Source organism: Mercenaria mercenaria, chromosome 13 (genome assembly GCF_021730395.1).
Source record: "Mercenaria mercenaria strain notata chromosome 13, MADL_Memer_1, whole genome shotgun sequence".
Classification (NCBI taxonomy): Eukaryota; Metazoa; Mollusca; class Bivalvia; order Venerida; family Veneridae; genus Mercenaria; species Mercenaria mercenaria.
The window spans coordinates 20,423,613-20,444,717 of NC_069373.1; the positions used below are offsets into that span (position 1 = coordinate 20,423,613).

At 44.3% G+C, this 21,105-nt stretch overlaps 1 protein-coding gene across 1 annotated transcript; it reads left to right on the plus strand.

The window, feature by feature from the left end:
• The first annotated feature begins 2,331 nt into the window (after nt 1-2,331).
• LOC128547699 (uncharacterized) lies at nt 2,332-6,686 on the plus strand. The gene is made up of 5 exons (XM_053520785.1): nt 2,332-2,518; nt 3,507-3,673; nt 3,993-4,109; nt 5,240-5,389; nt 6,134-6,686. Exons 1-5 carry the CDS (start codon nt 2,332-2,334, stop codon nt 6,428-6,430), a joined length of 918 nt encoding a protein of 305 aa, XP_053376760.1. The 3' UTR covers nt 6,431-6,686.
• Nucleotides 6,687-21,105: the final 14,419 nt, after the last annotated feature.

Below are 21,105 nucleotides of genomic sequence, written 5' to 3' on the forward strand. Positions count from 1 at the left end.
TCGCGTCACCGCCATTGAATCCGCCGAATTTCTGCCTATAAAATTTTAAAATATCATATATTGCTATACAGGATTCTGTAGGAATTAAAAAATGATACATTTTAGTGGTAAAAAAATTAATATACCTGAAGTAACATGAGCAAACCAGCAATTAATTCTACAGTTTTCCTACAGGGCATAAAATTTCGCACATTTTGGTATATATTTTTGACCTGTTGACTCACCAATTTGGCTACAATAGCAGAATAATATCGTGAAAATTGGTGAAATTACGAAAATCCGGAAATTTCAGCTTCTTTTCGTGCGTTAAACCTCTACTGCCGCCCGTATGATGGTGATATCATACTATATAATACATATTCGTTTACTACCTGCGAGACAATGCTACAAAATGATACCCTAAAAAGGGGCATATTCGTGGTGTACGTTAACACAGGGACAAAAGTTCGAGACCCGTGCCTACCTGAAGTGTGAAAATGGCCGTCTTAGCCTTATTTACAGCGCGTTTTAGCTTTACTGCCGGCCGCATGCTGGCCATATCATACTGTAAAATATATATGTTTTACTTAAAAGACCTACCTACAACATGATACCCTAAAAAGAGGCATATGCATGGTCTGCGTTAACAGAGGGACAAAAGTTCGTGACCCGTGCCTGCCCGAAGTACGAAAAAGGCCGTTTTAGCATTATTTACAGCGCGTCGGCCGCATGCTGGTAATATCATAATGTTTAATATATATTTGTTTACTTAAAGGACCTACCTACAAAATGATACCATATATAGCGGCACATGCATGTTGTGCATTAAGACAGGGACCAAAGTTCGAGACCCGTGCCTGCCCGAAGTACGAAAATGGCCGTTTTAGCCTTATTTATAGCGCGTTTTAGCTTTACTGCCGGACGCATGCTGTTCATATCATAATGTATAATATATATTTGATTACTTAAAGGACCTACCTACAAAATGATACCATATATAGCGGCGCATGCATGGAGTGCGTTAACACAGGGTCAATAGATCGAGACCCGTGTCTGCCCAAGCACATACACCATGTTTCAGACAAGCTGTAGCGGCTGCTCCTTCCGTCACTCGGGCGTAATATATGCCAAAACACTGGGCTTGACGAGATCTTTTCAGCGGTTCCAAAACTAGCTTGCTCCGACGTCTCGTTTGCGAGTAATGGCCATTTAACTAATTTCCTTATGTGGATATCATCAAACAGTAATTTTTCAACGCGGGTATCACTGAGAGCCTGTAAACACTAAAACGGCTCTGAAGCGGTCATCTGTTGGTGCAGCGACTTGGTTCTGGTACCGTTGGAAAGCCCTTGACAAGACCCTTCGTACGGTAGCAAAATCTAGGTGCTGTAATATGTTGCTTGCCCGTGGCGACTGATTCTGTGCCCTTAGTGAAAGGTTATCGCAGGTTTAAGACACGCTGTAGCGGCTGCTCGTTCCGTCACTGGGGCATATTATATGTCAAAACACGGGGCTCGACCAAACTTTTCCAACGGTACTCGAACCAGCTTGCTCCGACGTCTCGTTCCTGAGTTATGACCATTTATGTGTAACCTGTGTGATACACGACAGCAAAGGTGTAAGGGACGCAACTGCTACGACTCCTTGCAAATCATTTAAACGACACCAGAGCGGCCGTCCAATCATCGAGGCAAATGGGACCGGTACCGTTGGAAAGGGCATTGATAGAATGCGCCGAATTTCCGCCTATAAAATTTTATAATATCCTATATTGCTATTTAGGGTTAGGGTTAGGGTTAGGGTTTAGGGTTAGGGTTTTGGGACTGGGCAACTGCTACAGCTTTTAGCAATAGGGGCTTTAATGCTTATTTTCAGATCGGGGCGCACACATAGTTAAACTGTGGCTCTGGTATGTCCTACAGGGGCTCTGAAAATGTTAGGAAACTGCTGTATAGTGGTTCTGACTTGACAACAATGGCCCCGTGCGTAACTCCTGTCCCATATAAAGGTATGTTGCAGCCGTCACCTTCGATTGGCACCTAGCAAGGCAGGCTGGGAGGTCGGACGTCTGCCTCAGGGCCGATTATGCGGTGTTAACAACGGTTCCCAGACTAGTGTGCTGCACATTATCGTCCGCTGCTGGCCAAGGGTACATCGGAGTAGGCTTGTCTTGGTAGCATTGGAAAGGTCTCGACACTTCCCGCGCAGCGGTACCTAGAAAGGATGAGCGGCGGAATTGGTGGTCGCTGTAGCGCTGCCGAAATGCGCCGTTAACATGCATGCAGCGTCGCGAAAACGGATGACAATGCGCAAAAGGACACGCCTTTTGGCTAGACGGCTACCGCATGCATTATGGCTATCGGTGAACGGGTACGGTTTCGTACCACCAAATTCTGTTTTGAGCTAACTGGATTACTTCCCCTGAAAAATGGCGAATTTAGTAATGTGCAAGATGCATACGAAAATTTAAGGCAACACGAGTTGCAGACCAACAGCAGATATGCTTCTTCTAAGGTTACAAAGGATTTCGGAAAGATTGGTTCGTATTTGAATTTTTTCGTTTTATTATGAAGTATCACTTACATTCCGTTCCCCATGTTTGAAAAGTTTAGTAGCAGCTGGATAGAACATATTTCCGGATAAAATTATGCTGCGATACATGACATGTGTCTTACTTTTATCATGAGTATGGTCTACTTATATCAGAAAAATTGACTTAGCTGATTAAGAAAAAATATTTGAAAAGCCTCTACTGGCTTCATGTCCAAAATATATGTTCTGTTAGGAAATCTCGAACGAAATTCGTTTGGAATGTTGCATATTTTGTGTTTTGTTTCTTTAGTTTAGTGTCATTAGCTGCCAAATGTTTAAGAAGAAGAAAAAACAGATTCTGGATGTGTAGATATTTACTTGCATAGATCTGTTACATTATATTTATGGAAGTGTCTAGGGGTACGGATCTGTAATCTCTAATTAGCTTGTGTTTGCGCCTTGTTTTATTTCAAAGCATTTGCCAACTTGATCGATCGCTGTCAAATCAACAGATCCTTCTTCTTAAAATTACTACATTCCTTCATAACTGAAGATTATGTTCAGGTGGTGATTAAAATTTGATCGTGTTTTTACAACAGATTTATACATGTGCTAAAACATTAAAACTGTTCCAATTTTTTACATTAATAAAACTTTGTACATTGGTCAGTATTTAAAGATTTAGAGAAGAGATAAGGACAGGCACAGTGACAAGAGTTCTGAAGCAGTCCACTGCGGCTGCTGTATGTGCGACAGTCGGCAACATGTTCCACTGACCTATTGTCCTATGAAAAAATGTACATATAGGAATCATTTGATGTGCCAATGTGTCTAAAGCTGTATAGGTTACCATGTCCATGCCATGTTCTTGAATGAGCTGGTATTAGTAAGTTCATTTATGGAAAAATAGCTACAACGTGGTGGACAATTTTGTAGAAAATTATTAGCCGGGCTCTGGTTCTTCTAATAATAATATCTGTTTTCTTTATTTAAAGGTTTGGAGACAGCTAAGAAAGTGTTTTGGGAAGACCCTTCCGAGGTGTTGCATGGGAGAATTAATTTCAGTGGTACACCATTTGTAATACTCGGAAGGAAAATATTTGACTGCCAGTTTGGTAAAAACAGGAAAGAAAAACGTAAATTGCAAAAAGATCTTGAAAGGGTAATTTTCTTGTATATCCTTTACATGTATAGTTAGAAGCAACAACTTCGTTAGAATATATTTTCACATTAAATTTTATAAAACTTTATGACAATTTTAAAAAAAATTGACAGTATTTATAAATTGTTAGAACTGCTTAACCTATGTAACAATTGATCTTCTACATATCAGTAACTATTTAATATTAGTTAAAAAAGTTTATTTTGTAATGGAAGAAGTATAGTACTGTAGAGTTATGGAATACATTTATTTCAATGTAAACTAGCAAGTAATACTGTAGTGTTAACTGTCCTGATTTAGCATGTAATGCTTATTTTAGAGAGATGAAGATCACAGGTACACAAAAGGAAAGAAGTTTTTGATGCAAGACTCTAAGAAAATTGGTTGCCCTGCGAGATGTGTATTTAGGGAAATATGCAGGTTCCCCACATTTACGGTAAATTTCACGCTGTATTCAGCCCATAAAAAGATGAAATGTTAATGTTGAAATATTCTGAACCTTTTGGAGACAATAAGTAAGAAAGGCATCTATCAACTTTATTGTCATATTTAGCTCATCTGATTTATTGAACAAAAAGAAAATGATGAGTTTCACCTTACGTGGTTAAGTTTCATGTTTAGGTCATCTTTTCTCCTAAAGTATCAAAGCTAGTGCTTTGAAACTTGCCACACTTGTTCACCATCAATAGCTGAACCATTACAGCAAGAAACATAACTACATCCTGCTTTTTGCAAGAATGATGGCCCATTTAGGTAAAGTTTTATCCTTAACTATCAAAGATATTATTTTTAAACTTGTAATACTTGTTCACCATCATAAGCTAACACTGTTCAGCAAAAAACATAACTCTATCCTGCTTTTTGCAAGAATTATGGCCCATTATGGACTTAGTCAATATCAGATTTCTAGTTTAAGTTTAGTATTTAGGTAAACTTTTCTCCTGAATGGTCAAAGGTATTGCTTTAAAAGTCAGAGCAGTTATTCGCCATTAAAAGCTGACTAGATGCACATCCAGTACTGTAGCTCTACAATTTTTTTGCCAGAATTATGGTCCATTTCGGACTTGGAAAGTCATTGGTTGGACAATATTTGTATTATTCAGAGACAAAAATCAGATGAGCGCAGGGCAGTGCTCTTGTTTGAAGGTGTTTTCATGTACCATTTACAATATTTTAAATCTCACATGATGATTTGAATAATAAATATAAGGGTAGTTCTGTACACCAGAACAGAAACTGTCATGACTGTTTTGAGGATATTTTTGTGTAATGTGTATAAAATTTTGAAGCACAAAATATTACAACTACTGTAAAGATTGTCATAAAACTGGGCGTAACTGGCATCAGATATTATAAGCTTAATTTTCTGTCTTCTTTGTGTGTTGTAAACCACTGAATAGAATTGAATAAAGCAAGGAGCAATAGTAAAGACCCAGTTGATTACATACAAGGATGAGGTCTTATTTTAAGAATGAAATGTCATCAACACAGCATTTGACTTCTATATCAAAATCTCATCTGTAGATATAAATGTGCTTTATTGATAGCTTCAGTTTGTTTTTACAGATAGATAAAGATACACCTAAAAGTCAAAGACGCAAGATCGCAGAAGAGCTTCTGAGTAAAATTCGTTCTGGAGAAAATGTTATTTCTGAGCGGGTGGTTATAGCCCATTTGGCTAGCATTGAGGACCACACCTGCCATACTTTGGGCGAAGTATGTTTTGACATAATTAAAGTTTTATGACCCCCACACACCACTGTGTGGTGGGAGACATATTGATTTACTCCTGTATGTCTGTCTATCACATCGCTTGAACCAAATTTTTGCATAAGAGGTTATAACACACTAAATAGTTGTTGTTCTTTGTTCTATATGAAATTGACCTATTTCCAATGGCCGCAGCACACAACAAAACCAATTTTAGATATCTGTAACCTACATTATCTTGGAGAATATTGTCATTGCTGTATAAAAATCAGAAGAAAAATGGGGTCATGTTAGATTCAAGAAAAATAATTTCCGTCAAACACACAAACTGCAGAATCATTTTAAAAATTAGACCCAAATTATACTGGTGGTGTTTGATCTGAGTTTCCTTGAGAAAAATTGTCATGTTGTTATTTCTTAATAAAAGTGCTCTCTACATGTCAAGCATACATTTGTCATGTGATTTTAGCCAAAATAATACCAAAAAAAACAACTATAGATTTTGGCTGTACAGAGCCAAAAAACTATTTGTATCTGCCATTATGTGACTACCATTTATTTTGTACCCTTCTAAGCTCGACTTTTCTCAAGATAAGCCTGTTTTATACACTATTAAGCATTTTGATTGTGTCATACAGTGTTTATATCATTTCTGATTTTTACCGAGAAGAATCCATTGTAAATTTTATTGCGGATACAAATAAAAGAATTCACCTTCTTTTGGTAAACCATATTCATTCTTTATGGCAGATTACACCCGAACCAATAGATCCAAGATTGGCACAGAAAATTGCAGAGATGTGCCAAAGTGGAGTGAGCAATCTTGATGCAATGAGAACTCTACTTAACAGCTATGTTAAAGATATTTGCAGACCATTGCCCCACCCATCCAACAAGAGGTTCTACCCAAGTGACAAGTGTATCTCAAACCATATGTACAGAGCTAAAAGCGGGGGGAAAAAAGAAGACCAGCAAGCAGTTGTGGACTTGGTAAGCAAACATACCACATATTGTAGATATTTTTCTTACGCCTCCGGCATCTGCTGATGCAGGAGACATATATTGATTGTCCTGTCTGTCCATCTGACCGAGGTTAACCAAATGGAACTGTTTCGTCTTGCAAATACCCCTAACTAGAATGACTTGATACTAATGCAGATGTAACCTGTGACCATTCCTCAGACATCACCTCGGTTTGACCTTGAAGTTGATCTCGTTTTGGACTTAGGTTGCTTTGTATCAACAATTTTGCCAACTGGGGCATTAGGTTGCTTTGTATCAACAATTTTGCCAACTGGGGCATAAAACGTTTGCAGCTACTTGTTTACCCTTCTTCTGTAAGAGCTATGTATGCAAGAAAAAAATGACAGAAAAACAATCAAACATTTACTGAGAATATATGTTGAAGGCCTGCTAAATAGAAACTTGTCCCTCTAAGTTTGTATCATGCACAAGTTGAGAAGTTTTACATGTACAAATATGAATTATAACTATTTAGAGTGTATTATGGACATTGTCACAATGAACACTAGCAGAGTATCCAGTGTTTTGTTTTTATTAAATTTTCTTGTATAGGTCTAGTTTTTAGTAAAGGAACCAGTGTGGGAGCCATCTGATGTAGTTGGGTAATGGCATACATGTTTTAAACACTAATTATGTCTCCACCACACAGTGGTGTGGACAAATATTGATTTACTCCTATGTGTGTCACAGTGTCTGTCTATCTGTCACACATCTTGTCCGCTGTAAGTGAAACATTTCTTGTCAAATCTTCATCAAATTTGAACAAAATGTTTTGCCAATAAGTCCTCAGCCAAGTTTGATAACTAGCCAGATTTGCTGTTGGAGGCACTTTGGAAATATGGCCCGTGAAACTTTTGATAATCAAAGCACTAAACTTCCGATTAGGCACTTGAGGTCTTGGTGCTCATATGACTCATAAAGTACTATTCAGATGATTAGGCACTTGTGGAAGACATTTGCTTTTATCAAAGACAGCTGAAGTTTTTCATTTGAAATTCCCACAGAGGTGTAAATTGAAAATGTTTAAATTTCATTGTGGATGTATTGTAATTTTTACATTTCGGTAGTATAATTGGGAAGATGAGGTTGCAGTAGTACATTCAGTCCCAGCAACATGATTTTGATGTGTTTTTACAGTAAGCAAATGTGACAAGATAAATATCTTAGAAGATACATGACCGTCCTGTTCTCTGTATTTTGTATTTGTTTTATCTTAACTATTTGAAATGACGTAATAACTTCTCATGTGAAATGGGCTGTGTTCGTTAGGCCTTTAAAAACGTCAGTTTTATATAGAATATATAGGGAATACTGTTAACTGTAGTGTGACCTGTAAATAGTTGGTATGTGTATCCACTGATGTATTTTAGATAAGTGAATGGCAGAAAAAACCTGGTGATTTTATATATTATCGGTTAAAATCTTTACTTTGTTTGATTTCACCAATATATAAGCGTATGACAGGCCATGGATAGCCACAGTGAAAGGGCACTTTACTTTGTTCGATTTGTCCAATATTTAAGTATATTACAGACCAGGGATAGCCACAGTGAAATGACGCTTTACGTTGTTCGATTTGTCCAATATATCATTATACAACAGACCAGGGATAGCCACAGTGAAAGGGCACTTTACTTTGTTCTATTTGTCCAATATATTCTTATACAACGGGCCAAGGATAGCCACAGTGAAATAACACTTTACTTTGTTTGATTTCAAGAATACATAAGCGTATGACAGGCCATGGATAGCCACAGTGAAAGGGCACTTTACTTTGTTCGATTTGTCCAATATTTAAGTATATTACAGACCAGGGATAGCCACAGTGAAATGACGCTTTACATTGTTCGATTTGTCCAGTATATCATTATACAACAGACCAGGGATAGCCGCAGTGAAAGGGCACTTTACTTTGTTCTATTTGTCCAATATATTCTTATACAACGGGCCAAGGATAGCCACAGTGAAATAACACTTTACTTTGTTTGATTTCACCAATATATAAGCGTATGACAGGCCATGGATAGCCACAGTGAAAGGGCACTTTACTTTGTGCGATTTGCCCAATATTTAAGTATATTACAGACCAGGGATAGCCACAGTGAAATGAAGCTGTAAATTGTTCGATTTGTCCAATATATCATTATACAACAGACCAGGGATAGCCACAGTGAAAGGGCACTTTACTTTGTTCTATTTGTCCAATATATTCTTATACAACGGGCCAAGGATAGCCACAGTGAAATAACACTTTACTTTGTTTGATTTCACCAATATATAAGCGTATGATAGGCCATGGATAGCCACAGTGAAAGGGCACTTTACTTTGTGCGATTTGCCCAGTATTTAAGTATATTACAGACCAGGGATAGCCACAGTGAAATGAAGCTTTACATTGTTCGATTTGTCCAATATATCATTATACAACAGACCAGGGATAGCCACAGTGAAAGGGCACTTTACTTTGTTCTATTTGTCCAGTATATTCTTATACAACGGGCCAAGGATAGCCACAGTGAAATAACACTTTACTTTGTTTGATTTCCCCAATATATAAGCGTATGACAGGCCATGGATAGCCACAGTGAAAGGGCACTTTACTTTGTTCGATTTGTCCAATATTTAAGTATATTACAGACCAGGGATAGCCACAGTGAAATGATGCTTTACATTGTTCGATTTGTCCAATATATCATTATACAACAGACCAGGGATAGCCACAGTGAAAGGGCACTTTACTTTGTTCGATTTGTCCAATATATTCTTATACAACGGGCCAAGGATAGCCACAGTGAAATAACACTTTACTTTATTTGATTTCCCCAATATATAAGCGTATGACAGGCCATGGATAGCCACAGTGAAAGGGCACTTTACTTTGTGCGATTTGTCCAATATTTAAGTATATTACAGACCAGGGATAGCCACAGTGAAATGACGCTTTACATTGTTCGATTTGTCCAGTATATCATTATACAACAGACCAGGGATAGCCACAGTGAAAGGGAACTTTACTTTGTTCTATTTGTCCAATATATTCTTATACAACGGGCCAAGGATAGCCACAGTGAAATAACACTTTACTTTGTTTGATTTCCCCAATATATAAGCGTATGACAGGCCATGGATAGCCACAGTGAAAGGGCACTTTACTTTGTTCGATTTGTCCAATATTTAAGTATATTACAGACCAGGGATAGCCACAGTGAAATGACGCTTTACATTGTTCGATTTGTCCAATATATCATTTTACAACAGACCAGGGATAGCCACAGTGAAAGGGCACTTTACTTTGTTCGATTTGTCCAATATATTCTTATACAACGGGCCAAGGATAGCCACAGTGAAATAACACTTTACTTTATTTGATTTCACTAATATATAAGCGTATGACAGGCCATGGATAGCCACAGTGAAAGGGCACTTTACTTTGTTCGATTTGTCCAATATTTAAGTATATTACAGACCAGGGATAGCCACAGTGAAATGACGCTTTACATTGTTCGATTTGTCCAATATATCATTATACAACAGACCAGGGATAGCCGCAGTGAAAGGGCACTTTACTTTGTTCTATTTGTCCAATATATTCTTATACAACGGGCCAAGGATAGCCACAGTGAAATAACACTTTACTTTATTTGATTTCACCAATATATAAGCGTATGACAGGCCATGGATATCCACAGTGAAATAACATATCTCTTTGCCTTATATCGTCACTTAGGATGTATATTACCGTGAAAAGAATAGACACAGTGATATGTTCTATGGCTGTGCTCGTTGTGTCCAGTAAACTACAGGCCATGAATACCCGTAGAAAGACGACATACGACTTCATTTTATATCATTAATAGAGATGCATATCACAATATTGAAGCGTATTACAGGCGATATATAGAGAATGAATTTATAGGATATCATCAATATCGAAGTATTTTACAGGCCGCAGATAGACATAGTAAAACGCAATATGGCTTTGTTTGATATTTCACATGCCATGGATAGAAACGGTAAAATGCCACATGAATTTGTTTTATATCATCAGTATCAAAGTGTTACAGATTGTACGGACAGATGGACAGAGAACATTGCTTTCCCTCCCCCGTAGCCTGTCGTGGCGGGGGATTAACTAAGCCTCATAGTTTAGTATAGTATGAAGATTTCAATTTAGTGGTACACAACCGAACCCTTTCACCGCTAGCCATAATTGTATACGGTAGAGGGATAGCCAAAAGGAAAGTCCTGCGCAAAAGGCACACATAATCGGCCACTGCGCGACAATGGGGCTTCAGAACTGGCTGGGCACGGTAGCGTTGGAAAGGTCTCATATATCCCGTGCATAGGTACCTAGAAAGGCGAACTGACGGAACGGGCGACTACTGCAGCACTGTGGAAATGCGTAAAATGCCTCATCTTGGAGAATTTAATCGGCCGACAAAGTCAAACGGCGTATTGCAGCGACACGGTTTAGGTACCATCGGAAACGTCGCGCGATTCGCTTTGCAACGGTACCAAGCGCAAGTGACTGGGCGTTCAGATGGCTACTGTAGAGCCGTTTACATGCGTACAGCGTCGCGAAAACGGATGACAATCACTAAAGGCACACAGAATATGGCCACTGAGCAACAACGGGACATCGGAACTGACTTATTTTGGTACCATTGGACAGTTATCGGTTAGCTCTTTCCAGCGGTACCAGGCGCAGTCGAAGTGGTTATCAAACGGCTGCTCTAGGGGTCGAATAAGTGTTGCTGTGACGGTGCCCTGCAGAGACTGGACCTTTTATCTTTCATAATAAGTCACAGCGCAACAGTGTACAGACGTGTTTTAATCGGCTCCAAGATTTTTTTTCATAAAGTTGTTTTAAACGAATTATGACAAAGTATAGACAGCCACATGTTTGCCCGGTGTGCCGGGTGGCTTTTAAACGGTTGACACCTCATCTGAAGCGTGATTACTTGGCCGTAATGAGGACTGAAGCCAACTGTGAGTTATATGCGAGATTTACCCAGTTAAAGGCTAAGACTGAATACCGCGGATGACCATATAGAGTGTGTCCCGTGATCAACTGCGCGAGTATTGTGGCTGACCTACCACTTCACCTAAGGGGCCGGAAGCATTGCTTCCATAGAGAGGCCTCAAGGCGCCTGGCCCGTCAGGCTATGAAAGTGAAAGACATGGAGTTCACAATTCCACCACCGGCGTCGGACGTGTCTGACGTTTCGGGGGAGTGTAGGATGTCTACTGCATCAGATGGAGACTCGCAGGAAGGTCAAGGGCTGCGAAGAGAGAGAAGTCTTCGAGTGAACGGCGAACCAGCACGGGCGGCTGGGTTACAGGACGGTGCAAGTCTCTCCGCAGAGGCGCCGGCCTGGCAACAGTAAAGCAGGGCAGCGGCCAAGGGTGACGATAAGGCGTGGTCTCCTTGAATATTGGAAACGCTACCTGTGCAGCCAGCTAGGGAGAAGTTGTCAGCCTGCTAGAGCAGCTGCGTACTGTGTCGTTGTAAAGCGATATCTGAGACATCGTGGCTGTTTACATAATGTCAGCTCCATGTTGCATGAGTGTCGGCCCCAGAAGCTTGCTGAGTACCTTGAAGAGGTTGGAAAGGGGAAAAGCCCATACTGGGGAAAGGCTGTGATGCTTTATGTGAACAAGTTTCTATACTTTCTAGAGCAAGTGGAACTGCTACCTGAAGGAAAGCACCGTATGCAAGTCGAACGGCGTAAAGGGCTTGTTAAGACACTTAGGAAGCAGATAGGGAAACACCGAATCAAGGCACAGACTGTGAAAAGACGAAAACTCCTGAATATTGATATCTCAGAATTTACTGCGCATTCTAAGGTTATTAAAGGCATATTTGATAAGCGACGAGGCGTTGATGCCTCCACACCTTCAGCGATACCTGTTCTGTAGGATGCTAGCTAATTCCGGAGCCCGTACAGGCGTTATCCCAGGTATGACCATTGAAGAAGTTCACACTGCGGAACATGTAGTCGGAAGAGACATCCAAACTTTCTATGTGATTACTGTATCCGACCATAATAAAATCTGGAAAGTAGATCCCTCGGAAGCACCGAAAACAGTGCAAACAGTGAAAATTGCAGACTCGGTTTGATTGAGTCTGTTCATAAGCAGTAATGGAAAATGCAACACTGCCCACGCCCCCTAGCACGGGCTTAAGACCAGGTACCAGGGGCCGGTCACGGTACCAGTTACGGTTGCTGAATACGATGCCTTGTTAAACTTGTGCAACTATGTACAAACGTCTTCCTCATCCAATGTCATGCATCCTTTCGTGACAGGAGACGGAACATGGAATGCATGCGGACTGGGAAAGAAATATGGGCCTTTTAGTCCATCGGACAACAGGAAACACTTCGTGACCTTTGTCCTGAAAAAGTTCCCAGAACTGCGTGAGAAATTGTCAATGCAGATGAAACACTTGGATTGAAAGAACAACGTATGATCTTTCAACCACAGCGAGCCTTTCTGTGGAGCTGCTTGAAACTCGGAAGAGCCTTGCATTCTCCCCGCCAAGGACTGCCTCAGGTACAGTGCTTCCAACTGCCACCATTTCACGAGCTCCACCTTTAGACACTGAAAATGAACAGTCCGATGCCTTGTCCCCGTCCCTGCCAGGGACGTCGGCAGTACCAAGTGATGTCGGCGCTTCGACAACTGCTCCAATGGTACTCACTCCTGCTCCGCAACTTCCCACGATGTTCTCGCCACAGCCTCCTGACCTGTCACCCGAATGTGCACAACCACTGGTCACATCAAGTGATATAATGACGGAGTTCATGTGTACGACTGAATTCCCATCAGGTGTATAAGACACAGTTCAACAGTCTTTACAGACATGCGGGGACACGCCCGTGGCCGCTGAGCCATTACCTCGTTCAAGTTGTCTTTTCTCGAAAGAGGAGAATAGAACGTACTCAACGGGAAAAACTGAACGAATAAGGAGGACATGGACAAAGGAAGGTGAGGCTGATTTCTCGAGAGACTGGATGTACGAAATAACATTGTCTGTGGCACTGAACAAGAAGCCCACTAAGAAAGCAATTGGAGATAACCTAGGTACAGTAAGTCAGTTAAAAGAAAGATGGAGCAGCCTATCAGTAAACAATATCAAGGACAAAATATGGGTTCTGGCAATGCGCCAGTTGAAAAACTCCAAGAAAGAAATAGCTGTATATGTTCAACTTGTATGAATATACCACTGTTCTTTCCTGTTATTTGTAGTTCGTGGTTTTCTTTCGTTTCCTTTCGGCATGTTTTTTTAGTGTAGCTCGTTCTTTAAACTGTACATGTTCAACCTTTATCAATATATCACTGTTCTGTTACGTTGTTTGTGTTTTATATGTTTTCTAGTGTAGCTCGTTCTTTAAACTGTACATGTTCAACCTTTATCAATATATCACTGTTCTGTTGTTTGTGTTTTATTTTGTTAATTGATTTTTGCTTGTATATAACATTTGAACAATTTTAAAATGTATGTGCAGATCTTGTGGTTAAAATGTGTTAACACTCGGGCGTACTATATGCCAAAACACGGGGCTTGACAAGACGTTACCAACGGTATCCGAACCAGCTTGCTCCGACGTCTGGTTTGCTAGTAATGGCCATTTAACTGATTCAATTTTAATTTCTACACGTGGGTATCAACGACCCACTGCAAAAACACTAAAACGGCTCTGGAGCGGTCATCTCTGGGCAGAGCGACATGGTTTTGGTACCAATGGAAACGTCTCGTCAAGCCCCGTCCACTGGTACCTAGGAAGGCTCAATTAGCAAATGGCTATCCACGAGATCAACTCTGCTATGTAAGAAATGACAAAGTACGAAAATTTTCCAAGTATGAAAATAAGCAATTTCTTAAATGTGGGTATCGTTCAAGAGGTTTTAAGAAAAAGCAAAAAAAAAAAACAACATAACACAACATAATATTTTCTAAGTAGGAAAAGCAACCATTCCTTAAGTGTGGGTATCTTTCAAGAGGTCTTTATAAAAGCTAAAAATAGAGTAAAATTTTCTAAGTATGAAAATGAACATTTTCTTAAATGTGGGTATCGTTCAGAAATCGACAACTTTCTGAATGTGGGTATCCATGAGCAGCACTTCTACTAGACTTTCTGAATGTGGGTATCGACCACGAGAGACAGAAGACGTAACAGTTGTCTCCGTTACACCACTGTGTAAGTAAACACAGCTCGGCCCGGCTGCGGCTCGGCGGGCAATCACTGCACGGCTCCAGGGAAGCAGGGACTGATTGATTCGTTCAGCGAGCATTAGCCGTCACCGCCGTGCTAGGCCTACGTCACCCTTGCCTCTTGCCTAGCTGCATCATACACAGGGAGATAGAGAGTGGAAAATGAAAATAAACACAAAGTACGGAAAACGCACTTTTCTAAACGTGGGTATCAAGAGTATCAAAAAAAGGCCTCCTTATTGTCCTTCAGACCAATCTCTTAGTAAGTCAGATGACAACAACCACTCGATTTATAGCATTTCTAATCTTGATCCACCCAGTACGAAACGATCAAAGAAATCTGGGTCCTCACTGGCGTCTCACGAAACACCACGTGATGTTTCAGGAGAGGCCTCTGCTGTAGCTGGACCGTTAGGGGCCTCTCCTGAAACATCACATGGGTCATATATTGCTGGCCTATCACAGGTGACAGTTCAGTTCCAGAAGTACCTGACGTCGTTTAAGGGTGGGTCTGTTCCAGAGGATAGAGCTTTGGAGTATGCTAGATGTATTGAAAAATACTTGAAGTATAATAGAGATGCAGGCGTGGTTCGTAACATCTTTGATCCCGCTCTTGTAGAAAAATATATAAGTCAAATACGCTATCGGCCTCGTGGGGCTACAATGTTACGATCAACATTAAGAAGTACGCCAGATTCCTGACCAGTGAAGGGCTTATGTCCTCAATGACCTATCCCGAGATAGAAAGTTCCCTGAACGGGTGCTTTAAAACACTGAATAAGATGCGAACTAAAGAGCGCGTGTCGAAAATGTCCAGAAAGCGCCCCACATAGACCGCCACCCTCTACAACGGCCACCCGGTCTCAACCCTAGATAAAGGTCCCATAGAGACATCCTATTAACTGCTGGAACGATTTCAGGCCACCCGCGACCCATCACCGCCTCACACCTCGACCCCGGTTCCTCCGAAACAAGAGTTTTACAGGAATGGCGGCCACCCGTCCCAGGTGGGGGACAACCCTCTCTACAACGGCCACCCGGTCCGATCCACTAATAAAGGTCTGGAGTGGAGCTGGGGGCGACCAAACTGGAAAAAATGAAAAATTCCGAAAATGGCATGAAACCAACTTTGAGACCCGCTCACGAGTAAACAAGAGTTTTCCCGGAAGAGCCACTATGCTGGCCCCCCCATAGGCCACCACCCTCTACAACGGTCACCCGGTCTCAACCCTAGATAAAGGTCCCATAGGGATCTACTATTAACGGCTGGAACGATTTTAGGCCACCCACGACCCACCCCAGCCTCACACCTCGACCCGGGTTCCTCCCAAACAAGAGTTTTCCCGGAATGGCGGCCACCCGTGCCTGGTTGCGGACAACCCTCTCTACAACGGCCACCCGGTCTGGGGCGGAGCTGGAGGCGCCCAAACTGGAAAAAATTAAAAAATTCCGAACATGGCCTGAAACCAAATTTGAGACACGCTCACGAGTAAACAAGAGCTTTCCCCGAAGAACCACTATGCTGCCCCCCCACCCCCCCCCCACCCCCCATAGACCGCCAGCCTCTACAACGGCCACCCGGTCTCAACCCTAGATAAATGTCCAATAGACCTCCTATTAACTGCTGGAACGATTTTAGGCCATCTTAGACCCACCCTCGCCTCACACCTCGACCAGGGTTCCTCCGAAACAAGAGTTTTCCCGGAATGGTGCCCACCCGTGCCTGGTGAGGGCCAACCCTCTCTACGGCGGCCACCCGGTCCGATCCAAAATAATAAAGGTCTGTGGCGGAGCTGGGGGCGCCGAAACTGGAATAAATGAAAAATTCCGAAAATGCCCGGAATCCAACTGTCAGACCCGCTCACGAGTAAACAAGAGTTTTTCCGGAAGAGCCACTATGCTGGCCCCCACATAAACCGCCACCCTCTACAACAGTCACCCGGTCTAAACTTTAGATAAAGGTCGCATAGGGACCTCCTATTAACTGCTTGAACGATTTCAGGCCACCCCCGACCAACCCTGGCCTCACACCTGGACCCGGGTTCCTCCGAAACAAGAGTTTTCCCGGGTTGGTGCCCACCTGTGCCTGGTGGGGGACAACCCTCTCTACAGCGGCCACCCGGTCCGATCCAATATAATAAAAGTCTGTGGCGGAGCTGGGGCGCCAAAACTGGAAAAAATGAAAAATTCCGAAAATGCCCTGAAACCAACTTTCAGACCCGCTCACGAGTAAACAAGAGTTTTCCCGGAAGAGCCACTATGCTGGCCCCCACATAGACCGCAACCCTCTACAACAGTCACCCGGTCTCAACTTTAGATAAAGGTCCCATAGGGGGCCCCTATTAACTGCCGGAACGATTTCAGGCCACACCCGACCCACCCACGCCTCACACCTCGACCCGGGTTCCTCCCAAACAACAGTTTTCCCGGAATGGCGGCAACCCGTGCCTGCTGGGGGACAACCCTCTCTACAACGGCCACCCGGTCCAATCCACTAATAAGGGTCTGGAGTGGAGCTGCGGGCGCCCAAATTGGAAAAAATGAAAAATTCCGAAAATGGCCTGAAACCAATTTTGAGACCCGCTCACGAGTAAACAAGAGTTTTCCCGGAAGAGCCACTATGCAGGCCCTCCATAGACTGCCACCCTCTACAACGGCCATCCGGTCTCAACCCTAGATAAAGATCCCATAGAGACCTCCTATTAACTGCTGGAACGATTTCAGGCCACCCGCGACCCACTAGGGCCTCACACCTCGACCCGGGTTCCTCCTATACAAGAGCTTTCCCTGAATGGCGGCCACCAGTGCCTGGTGGGGGACAACCCTGTCTACAACGGCCACCCGGTCCGATCCATTATTATAAAGGTCTGGGGCGGAGCTGGGGGCGCCCAAACTGGGAAAAATGAAAAATTCCGAAAATGGCCTGAAACGAATTTTGAGACCAGCTCACGAGTAAACAAGAGTTTTCCCAGAAGAACCACTAACCTGGCCCCCATAGACCGCCACCGTTTGCAACGGCCACCCGGTCTCAACCTTAGATAAAGGTCCCATATGGAAACCTCTGCTGGAACGATTTCAGGCCACCCTCGACGTACCCCAGGCTCAGACTACGACCTGGTTTCCTCCCAAACAACAGTTTTCCCGGAATGGCGGTCACCCGTGCCTGGTGGGGGACAACCCTCTCTACAACGGCCACCCTGTCCGATCCAATAATAAAGGTCTGGGGGCGGAGCTTGGGGGCACCCAAACTGGAAAAAATGAAAAATTAGGAAAATGGCCTGAAACCAATTTTGAGACACACTCACGAGTAAACAAGAGCTTTCCCGGAAGAGCCACTATGCTGGCCCCCCATAGACCACAACCCTCTATCACGGCCACCCGGTCTCAACCCAAGATAGAGGTCCCATAGGGACCTCCTATTAACTGCTGGAATGTTTCAAGGCCACCCCCGACCCACCACCGCCTCGCACCTCGACTCGGGTTCCTCCAAAACCAAAGTTTTCCCGGAATGTCGGCCACCCGTGCCTGGTGGGGGACAACTCTCTCTACAACGGCCACCAGGTCCGATCCAAAAATAAAGGTCTGGGGCGGAGCTGGGGGCGCCCCACCTGAAAAAATGAAAAATTCCGAAAATGGCCTGAAACCAACTTTGAGACCCGCTCACGAGTAAACGAGTTTTCCCGGAAGAGCCACTATGCTGGCCCCCAATAGACCGCCGCCCGTTACAGCGGTCGGCCACCCGTGCCTGGTGGGGGACAACTCTCTCTACAACGGCCACCAGGTCCGATCCAAAAATAAAGGTCTGGGGCGGAGCTGGGGGCGCCCCACCTGAAAAAATAAAAAATTCCGAACATGGCCTGAAACCAAATTTGAGACACGCTCACGAGTAAACAAGAGCTTTCCCCGAAGAACCACTATGCTGCCCCCCCACCCCCCCCCCCCCCCCCATAGATCGCCACCCTCTACAACGGCCACTCGGTCTCAACCCTAGATAAAGGTCCAATAGACCTCCTATTAACTGCTGGAACGATTTTAGGCCATCTTAGACCCACCCTCGCCTCACACCTCGACCAGGGTTCCTCCGAAACAAGAGTTTTCCCGGAATGGTGCCCACCCGTGCCTGGTGAGGGCCAACCCTCTCTACGGCGGCCACCCGGTCCGATCCAAAATAATAAAGGTCTGTGGCGGAGCTGGGGGCGCCGAAACTGGAATAAATGAAAAATTCCGAAAATGCCCGGAATCCAACTGTCAGACCCGCTCACGAGTAAACAAGAGTTTTTTCCGGAAGAGCCACTATGCTGGCCCCCACATAAACCGCCACCCTCTACAACAGTCACCCGGTCTAAACTTTAGATAAAGGTCGCATAGGGACCTCCTATTAACTGCTTGAACGATTTCAGGCCACCCCCGACCAACCCTGGCCTCACACCTGGACCCGGGTTCCTCCGAACAAGAGTTTTCCCGGGTTGGTGCCCACCTGTGCCTGGTGGGGGACAACCCTCTCTACAGCGGCCACCCGGTCCGATCCAAAATAATAAAAGTCTGTGGCGGAGCTGGGGCGCCAAAACTGGAAAAATGAAAAATTCCGAAAATGCCCTGAAACCAACTTTCAGACCCGCTCACGAGTAAACAAGAGTTTTCCCGGAAGAGCCACTATGCTGGCCCCCACATAGACCGCAACCCTCTACAACAGTCACCCGGTCTCAACTTTAGATAAAGGTCCCATAGGGGGCCCCTATTAACTGCCGGAACGATTTCAGGCCACACCCGACCCACCCACGCCTCACACCTCGACCCGGGTTCCTCCCAAACAACAGTTTTCCCGGAATGGCGGCAACCCGTGCCTGCTGGGGACAACCCTCTCTACAACGGCCACCCGGTCCAATCCACTAATAAGGGTCTGGAGTGGAGCTGCGGGCGCCCAAATTGGAAAAAATGAAAAATTCCGAAAATGGCCTGAAACCAATTTTGAGACCCGCTCACGAGTAAACAAGAGTTTTCCCGGAAGAGCCACTATGCAGGCCCTCCATAGACTGCCACCCCTACAACGGCCATCCGGTCTCAACCCTAGACCACCACACCCTCTACAACGCCACCCGGTCTCAACCCCAGAACAACAGATTCCCTGGGCCTATTAACAACTGGAACGATCGTAGGCCACAACCAAATCCTCCGCCCGCTCACACCTGACCCGGTTCCCCCTCCCAAACAACAGTTTTCCGAATGGGCGGCTACCGTGCCTGGTGGGGACAACCCCTTTCAACGTTCACCCTGTCGGATCAACTAATAAAGGTCTGGGGCGGAGCTGGGGGGCATTCCCAACCTGGGAAAAAAAGAAAAATTCCGAAAATGGCCTGCAAAACAACTTTGAACCCGCTCATAAGTAAACAAGCAGAGTTTTCCCCGAAATGCACTAGCTGGCACCCATAGACCTCCGCCCACCTTCTACAACGGCCCGACCGGTCCTCAACCCTAGATAAAGGTCCCCAAGGACCTCCTATAACTGCTGAACGATTTCAGGCAACCCCCGAACCACCTCACCCCCCCTCACCAACTCGACCCGGGTTCCTCCCAAACAACGGTTTTCCCGGAATGGCGGCCATCCGTGTCTGGTGGGGGACAACCCTCTCTACAACGGCCGCCCGGTCCGATCCACTAATAAAGGTCTGGGGCGGAGCTGGGTGCGCCCAAACTGGAAAAAATGAAAAATTCCGAAAATGGCCTAGAGGCACTATTTTGGCACCCCATAGACCGCCACCCTCTACAACGGCCACCCGGTCTCAACCCTAAGAAAAGGTTCCATAGGGACCTCCTATTAGCTGCTGGAAACGATTTCAGCCTCCTCCGACCCACTCCCTGCCTCACAACCTCGACCCGGGTTCCTCCCAAACTACGTTAACAGTTTTCCCGGAATGGCGGCAATCGTGCCTGTGGGGACAACCCACTCTACAACACGTCACCCTGCCGATCCACTATAATAAAGGTCTGGTCGGAGCATGGGGGCGGGGCCCCTAACTGGAAAAAATGAAAAATTCCGAAAATGGGGACCTCTAATAACCTCTGGAACGATTTAGGCCACCCCCTCGACCCCCGACCCACCCACCCTCACACCTTCGACCCGGGTTCTCCCTAACAAACAGTTTCCCCGAATGGGGCGGTCTCCCGTGCCTGGTGGGGGACAGCCCTCTCTACAACCTATACAACGGCCACCCGGTCTCAACCCTAGAAAAAGGCCCCCTAAGGACCTCCTATTAACTGCTGGAAACGATTTCAGGCCACCCCCGACCCACCCCAGCCGCACAACACCTCGACCCCGGGTTCCTCCAACCAACAGTTTCCCGAATGGCGGTAACCCATGCCTGGTGGGACAGCCCTCTCTACATCGGCCAGCCGGTCCGATCCACTATAATTAGGACTGGGGGCGTGTGCTGGGGGCGCCCCAAGGTGGAAAAAATGAAAAATTCCGAAAACGGCCTCAACA